General features: G+C 41.3%; 1 protein-coding gene across 1 annotated transcript; it reads left to right on the top strand.

The window, feature by feature from the left end:
* Window positions 1–746: 746 nt before the first annotated feature.
* LOC110538096 (homeobox protein Hox-B9a) lies at window positions 747–7353 on the top strand. The gene is made up of 2 exons (XM_021624684.2): window positions 747–1402; window positions 4707–7353. Exons 1-2 carry the CDS (start codon window positions 889–891, stop codon window positions 4940–4942), a joined length of 750 nt encoding a protein of 249 aa, XP_021480359.1. The 5' UTR covers window positions 747–888; the 3' UTR covers window positions 4943–7353.
* The last annotated feature ends 963 nt before the right edge of the window (window positions 7354–8316 follow it).

Raw genomic sequence — 8316 nt, 5'->3', positions numbered from 1 at the left:
CCCGCCACAGGCGATATATCAGGTCTATAAAAATCAAAGCTGCCTGATGTAGCATTTTATTATAGTATTAAACGACCAAAAAAGTTCAAGTAGTTTATTCTATAAAGACAGGGGATTGGCACGCAGTAGTGTTTAATGCGCTCGTTAAGAAACATGACTGTTAATCTGCCAATAAAGCATGAACATAGACATTTCCTACACCAGAGGAAACTCAGACGGAAGTTTGAAGAAAACAAACTAATAAAGGTCTAAAACCTGAAGATTTGAAACATAAAACGTGATAGGCAAGAGAGATGCATTTGATTTGATTTGACATCCAGAGATGAAAGCGATAGAGAAATAATGGCGCCTTAATAGTATCGTGATGTTACTTTGATTCTGATGCTGTATTGGGCATTCATACACGTAATATATTGGATAAGGCTTATTGTATTCAATGGCCTTGTTCCATAAAACGCATGCATGTATCAGTTTGATTAAGAAAATAATGTGGTCGCTTATTTGTCGTCCATTGTTTCCAATATGCATTTATAATATCCTTGGGATCCATAATTTAACTGGATATTTCTACGACAGCCTATAGATACCCACATATATATGGACGCACTCCCATTTTGCATATTGCATAAACAAGACAATTTATTTAGAGAGGAAAATATGTACAGTGCTAGGAGAGGTGCAGCCCCTTGGCGGATTGATTTACGCCCCATTGACGCTTTATCAGGGTCGTGAAAAAAGTCTGACCAATCATTTCGCTCCGAGCGCACAGCCCCAGCAACCCAGCTCTACTTTGTTCGTGCGCTCGTTGAAGGGGAGTCGCGTAAAAAAAACGACTTCTGTCCTACATGTTTTGAATTCAATGAACCGTGTTTTGTATAATGTCCGAGAATGTCAATTTCTGGAACTCTGAGCAACTATTATGTGGACTCTATAATAAGTCACGAGAGCGAAGATCCGACTTCAGCCAGGTTTTCCAATGTACAGTATTCCAACTCCAGGCAACCGGGGGGACATGGCGAGCATCCCGAATTCCCCTCTTGTAGCTTCCAGCCTAAACCTCCAGTTTTTAGCTCGTCCTGGAGCCCTTTCAGCCCCCATGCCTCCAATGGCTTACCAGCGGTTTACCATCCATACATCCCGACTCAGCCCGTGCCTTCCACCGACACCCGATACATACGCACTTGGCTCGACTGCGCTCCGCGCTCGGAGTCCCTCCCCGGGCAGGGACAGGTCAAGATGGAGCCGCTACTGGGACACCTCGGGGAACCCCCCAAAATCGGTGGACACGAGTACATTTTGGAATCCTCTTCGGCAAGAGAGATGAATTCCAGCCAGGGCTCCGGATTCGAGGACAATAAGGATATTTGTGAAGTTAGCGAAGACAAAGACGGGCCAGATCAAAGTAAGTTATAAAACGAGGAAGTGAACAGTCTGTAAAGCTTTTAATGCGGTCATAAAACAGGAACAAAGAGATTGCGAGTCATAGAGGCTCACTACCAAATCTGGTTCCCGTAGTGTGCGTCTAACTTACTATGTATGTTTACGTTAGAATTATTATCATACATTTATACATACAATCTGGTCAAGATATGGATGATACTCTGTTTTGGATTAGTGCGACATTTCACGTGCGCGGTTTTCTGCGCTGACCTGCCTTAGTTTTGGGGACCAACTGGGAGTGAATATAATTTTACTGCAGCCCTTTTCACACTGAGTTGTGTAAGTTTTGGCACACAGCCTCTGAGAACAGGTTCTCTGCGCTCAATTGCACTTTAGTGCCGTTCATTTTCTCAGCAGCTTGTTTTAATCCAGTAATAACTGAACAACACCTCAAGAAAAACGTCCCTCTGTTGAACTATGTGCCAAGAGTCTATCCAATGCAGAATTAGAAGTTACCAGAGAAAGGCCCTCTTAACTCTAGTCAATATTTGAGTGTAAATATCCTCTCTAAGGGGAAACGTGTTTTTATTTCATTCACGTCTGATGGCAGTAGTCTATTTATAGACGTTTAATGTCGTTTAGAAGGTGGAGTGTGGGGGATTGGGCTATATGTTCGTTTCTTCAATTATTATTTTGGCAAAGAAACCGCATTGACGACATTTTCTGGAAAGCAAGTTTTATTGATGCCTTTGGGACTGTTGAGTGGGCAAGAGTTTCTCTTTAACACCAGAAAAATAATCTGAAACATTTTCCAAGTGAGACTCTCAGTTTTTTTTTTTTTTTACTAGCAGACTCATTTGTCTGAGCTATATGACATTATGTGGAGGATGTCGGTCACTACTCTCAGTTGACTCACTGTTCTAGCCATGCCTATGGTTGCCTTGACAGAATAAAAATAATTTTCTGTCCTTTACCAACACTGCATCATAAGATCAGGCTGGCTATTAATCAGGCCTGGAGCCGAGTCGGAGTAGAAACCTATTTATGTGTGCTACTCTGCAAAGCACGGTCTTGTTGAAATAGGCTGTGCGTGCTCGCCCGGTAACGTTTTGGTGCACCGGGAAACAGAGATATACCATAAATATAGGCTATCTGAGGCATAACCTTAATTGGATCGGTCAAGGTTCTGACTGATGGTCATTTTCGAGTAGCATGGACTGACGGTGGAGACGAACATTGATTTTAATCCACAAAATGGGTTTACGCAAACGTGAACTCTCTAATGGATGGTGCACAACAGAATTCCCCTTTGTGTTGTCCTGGGCGGCATTCCAGAATAAACTACGTGCAAAGGCAATGAAGTTGGGAATTACACGTCCCTCTTTGTGCTAGCAGCGGCTCGTGAGTGAAAAAAGTTATTGCCCCAGAAGTTTATTAAGTTATAAGACCAGCAAACATCACTATTAATTGTTGTATGTTGGCTCCCTGGGACAGTTCGGGGAAAAAAATATATAAAATACGATGCAACCTTATCGTAGAGAAATGCAATAACGAATCTCTCTTGGCATATACGAAAGGTCAATTTCTCAGACTATTAAGGTAAAATTGCAAAGAGACATGATGGTATTATAACGGTCTGTAGCCATTATGTGTTTCCATCCCAACATTCGTCACAAATCAGACCCCCACGCCATGATTATCCAGCGACAATACCCTCTTAAACTTGCATTGTTGCAGATCATGTCTTTGAGCTGTCTCATAAGTATTTAGATGGCACACCTCTATCTCCGACGTGTCCGCCGGCAACGGATAGGTTTACAGGGTTATCAATCATCCCCGGTGGGGTATTTCCTTTCATGATAAAAATAGGATTGCATCATACGATTTAGGATATTGGAGACCGTTGATGTGGTATTAAAGTGCGTGTCTAGGGGCATGGGCCGATTGGATTTCCTTACATTGGTTACATGTATGTAGCCTAGGAGAAATGGCCATCGGCTTCAATGAGCCCAGATTTTTTTTATCTGTAGAAATGCCCAGATCCATTGGCCACAGCTATAACCCTTCACATATCCATACGCGTTATGGGATAGCACTGGATGGTTTGTCATGCAGTGACAGGAAAAGCCCTGTCTTTGCACGGGACGAATGACACTAGGTGATTATGTACTTGGGGAATGCGAAGCACCACTTTGCGTGTCACAAAGCCCACTTCTACCTCTAGTGCCCCGGAACAGGTATTGGTGTCCACTTGCAGATGCAATCGTTCCAATGCCATGCCTGGGAGATTTATATCCCCACTGCCTTTTCAGTAATCACGGCATTCTCAGTTTAAGCTTTTCAAGGCCATTTGAATGCCATGGTAGCCCAACATGCAGGCTCTACACAGTGATGTTATACCAAAAGCAACTGAGAAGAAATGTAGATGGGCCTACATGAAAATACATAGCATGCATTCCCGAGAAAGCCACCAGAGAGGAGAGGCGTCTCCACGGAGACAGCAAGAAATATTTCCCCTGGAACATTTCCCATAAAAAGGAGATCATCCACTTTCCAAAGCAACCGCATTTGAGGGGGACTGCATTTTTGTTTGGGTTAGCCTCTGTTGCTCACTACACGTCTCTCATAGTTCGAATGCTTTTGGCTCTGTTGGGGGAGGATCGCTTCTCCTCATAAGGATGCTGCGCTTTCTTCCCTAATTGCATTCGGCTGAGGCCTGCTAACCAAGCTGAAGGGTGGAGTGCATTGCAATGATTGGAGGTTTTGACCAACAACAACAAAAAAACTACGGGATACGGATAATCACAGTTTACGAGATAACATCACATTCCAAGTGTTCCATCCATGTAGAGTGCACTTCTCACAAACAGGGTGATTTTCAAGGTCTAGTGGGGTGAGGAACACGAGGACCTTTTCCATTCTCTTTGTGTTTCCCATGTATGATATTGTTACGGTAACGTGAAAAGACACCTTGCGGTCCAGGAAGTACTTTCATGGTAAACATGTACAGTGAAGGAACTGCCTGTCCTCTAAACCCATTTACAAGACCCACCAAGGTCACCTTCGGCCTGAGGGGAGGTGAGGAACTACTTTCCTCTCTTCTCTGCTCCATTACATTACCGAACACTGTTCCATTTGGAGCAATATGAGATTTGGCTTTTGATATCACTTTAACCCCAATTATGTATAGCATTGGCATGGAAATCTTGTTAGCACGCACGCATGTTTGTATTTAGTTATGTTATTAGGCTTGCTAGTCTCGGGCCTATTCTGGTCTGTGTTTGTTAACCCTTTACTAAATGTGTCTGTCTGACTTTCCCTTGTAGATGACCCATCTGCCAACTGGTTGCATGCCCGGTCTTCCAGGAAGAAGCGGTGCCCTTACACCAAATACCAAACCCTCGAGCTCGAGAAAGAGTTCCTCTTCAACATGTACCTCACCCGGGACAGAAGGCATGAGGTAGCACGCTCGCTGAACTTGACCGAGAGACAAGTCAAAATATGGTTCCAAAACCGACGGATGAAAATGAAGAAAATGAATAAGGACCAACCCAAGGATTAAGAAAAAAAGGGAGTTATATTAAAAACACCACCATCACAAAGAGTCTGCTTTCGCGTGACTTTTTCCTTAAATAGGCATACATGGACTGTCATGGGTAAAGTGGGGGTGCAGGAAGCTTGTTTTTATTATTTTCCATAGCGATGTGAAAAACACCCTCTGATATTATAGAAGCGCAGACCAGTAGAGAAAACTCTTATGGTCCTTTGTAGCTGAGTTGGTATAGCATGGCGCTTGTGACGCCAGGGAAGTGGGTTTGTTTCCCGGGACCACCCCTTACATAAAATGGATGCACGCATGACTGTAAGTGCTTTGGATAAAAGCGTCTGCTAAATAGCATATATTACATTATATAGTAGAAAGGAGGGTGGATTCACGCGGCTCTTTCTCAAGCACTACTTTTATCACTTATTTATTGCTTTACGCATGACACCAACGCTTCATCAGGAGAGGCATGGAGGTGCTGAAACGTCGGTTCCGTGTGGTCATTAATACATAAGAGAAACGGTTGTAGTTAAAGGGAGTGTGCGACCTGCATTTATTCTTATCTTTTAGTTTTTTCGCTCCATTCCTCTCTTCAGCTCCATAGATGCGCCGGACATAACTGGTCTTTCACGAAAAATACATTATTTTATTATTCGAGCAGCAGTTCCCCCAACTCAGTCGCCCCAATTATGTTATATTGTAAATCGATTAATAAGCTAGTGTAAAGGGGTTGGCCTATTATTATTATTATTATTATTATTATTATTATTAGTGTATTATTTATAATTCCTTGTAGAGTCACATCCCCCAGAGCCCCTTTGACTGGCTCGTTTTTAGTAAAATATCAGGGTTCCATGTATTTGTTGTAATCCCTTTAAATACTAACTCAACAGGTATGTGCACACTCTTATATGTGTCTCTTTTTTCTACATGTGCATCATTTTACCTTCAAGTTCCTTGTGCGTAAACGTGCGTAATAATCCAACCCTGTTCCTGGAGAGGTACTCTCCTGTAGGTTTTCACTACAACTCCAGTTGTAACTAACCTGATTCAGCTTATCAACCAGCTAAATATTAGAATCGGGTACGGTAGATGAGGGTTGGAGTGAAAAGCTACAGGACAGTAGCTCTCCAGGAACAGGGTTGGAGAACCCTGGTCTATGGGGTATTTATCCTTTAACATTTCCTTGCGGCCAATGTTACTATTTCGTTGTGTAATTTCTAAAAAAATAACTTAAAGAGTTTAAGCCGCTACTGAGAGTAAATATTTTAGACTACTTTGATGTGGAAATTAAACAGGAATACGTGTTTTCGGGTAGATAGCGCGACATGGTATATTTCCTTGAAGCATAATATGCAACATGCTACTTCACATTCAATATGGAACCTTGTTCGTGATTGGGATTAAGCCTAGTTTTATATAGTTCGGTCTGCCAATATAAGGTCAGCAGACCCATTGGCCTGTAGCCATCTTGCATTCATCTAATGACTGTGCATTCTAACAGTGGAACGTTTTTAAACATTTACGTGGAAATGAAAGGGCCTTCAATAACCCGCCCGTTTACACTCTCTCTCGTTTTGATATATGCCATGAAAAGATTTACTCATATGCGCTTAAATACAGGATATAACATCCGTCGAAGAAAAACAAGCCTACATTGTCTAAGAATAAAAATGTTTACATTGTTAGCGCATGCCTAATATCATAATGAAATGTAATTTATTTCTTTACGTTTGTGTGTTTTGAAAATGAAATCTATTTGAAGAAAAGCAGTTTTTGGATGGTAATATTTCTAATTGATTGTAAATAGAACTAGGTGAATAACCTCGATTGTTTTAATTGGAATGAGTTGCATATGTTAAAAATTGGTGTTTTGGGAAATGACATCGGAGTTGAATGAGCAGAAGTCATTTTTCCAGTTTTAGATATTGTTTACATGTTCTTGTCCAGAATGTACTGAGCGTTAATGGATTTAACCGTGTTGTCGATACAATAAGGAATGATGTACTTATTTGGTGTACATGTATTTTTGTTTGTTTGTTTGTGGGAGTACTTACAAACATCCTGGGAAACTCTTATGATGCATTTTCAGTGAGATATGAAATGGGTGGCGTTTCTGGAGTCGCGCGCATGGCTGTCCTTCATTCTGAATATTAAGGAGCATTAGACCCTATTGTCTCTCCATGCGCTCGAGCCTCGCAGCTTTCATTATAGAGGCCTTCAGGTCATCTCAGTTGGACTCTTCATTTTTAATAACAGCAACGCTGTAAGCACCGACTCCAGAAACTACTAACCCCCTCTCAGTCTTTTTTTATATCACATTAATCTCTTGTGTCTCTCATGTAAATTGTATTCAGTCCTGTGTTGTTTATCTGTGAGATAGCACTGCTGATGTTGGATTCGTATTAAAAAAATAGTTTACATTAGAACATTGTCTCGGCACTTTTTTACTGCTATTGATAACTTAATGGAATTGATATGAGATTAAAATGAAAATAAAGCAATTGTATTTATGATAGCCAATTCATTTTAGACAGTGAGAAAGTCTCGAGAGTGCGCAAAATAGGGCGCATATGCGCCTTCTCTGCGTGTGAGTGAGAACAAAACAAGTTTGAGCCTTTTCATATTTCCAAATTCATTTCATCTTTTAGGAGGAGCATGTGTTCAAAATATGTCTCGTGCGCCGGAGCATTTGTCTTGAATTGTACTTGAAGGAAAGGAGTCAATTTGGCCAAGTGTGCACATGGTTCCCTGAAGAAGATAGCCCTAGACCCTAGCATCCATTAAGATGACCCTATGGCAATGTTTATCTTGAAGTCTTCATCTCATACGTTTATGAAAATTTAAAGTTTTGGTTATGTGTATTTAAAACGTGCCACTCTGGGTAGAACCCGAGAAGGGTTTAGGGAAGGACGTGGAATGAAACAAATCGGCTGTGCTGTATTGTGCGAGGAAAATACTAATCATGAGGCCTGTGACACATGACTTGTGAGGTAGGTTATGATTCTAAGGCCCATGTTCCCTTTTTTCCAAAGATGAACGCAAAGAAAACTGTATGATTTTTGAACGCGTCTTTCCAAAAAATGGCACGCCCAGCAAATGCCCAACCCTTTGCATAACGAGTCTATGCATTATATTGAACTAAAAAGCAGTCTATTCATGAACTTGGATTAAATAGTTTTATAGATATTGCGCATATTTTGGTACAATGTGGTGCATAATGGTACAATTCATACCCTATAACCTTCTGTAACATCCTATAATAAACTATTATGCTAAATGTTTCATTGATTTATTTTCAGAAATGGAAAATAACAACATGGGCGCGGAACTCTGGAAACTGAATATAGGCTACATGAGGTTGAATGCACAATAACATTGTTGGGTGTTAT

Source organism: Oncorhynchus mykiss, chromosome 12, assembly GCF_013265735.2.
Source record: "Oncorhynchus mykiss isolate Arlee chromosome 12, USDA_OmykA_1.1, whole genome shotgun sequence".
NCBI lineage: Eukaryota > Metazoa > Chordata > Actinopteri > Salmoniformes > Salmonidae > Oncorhynchus > Oncorhynchus mykiss.
This window is presented reverse-complemented; position numbering and strand designations above follow the sequence as displayed.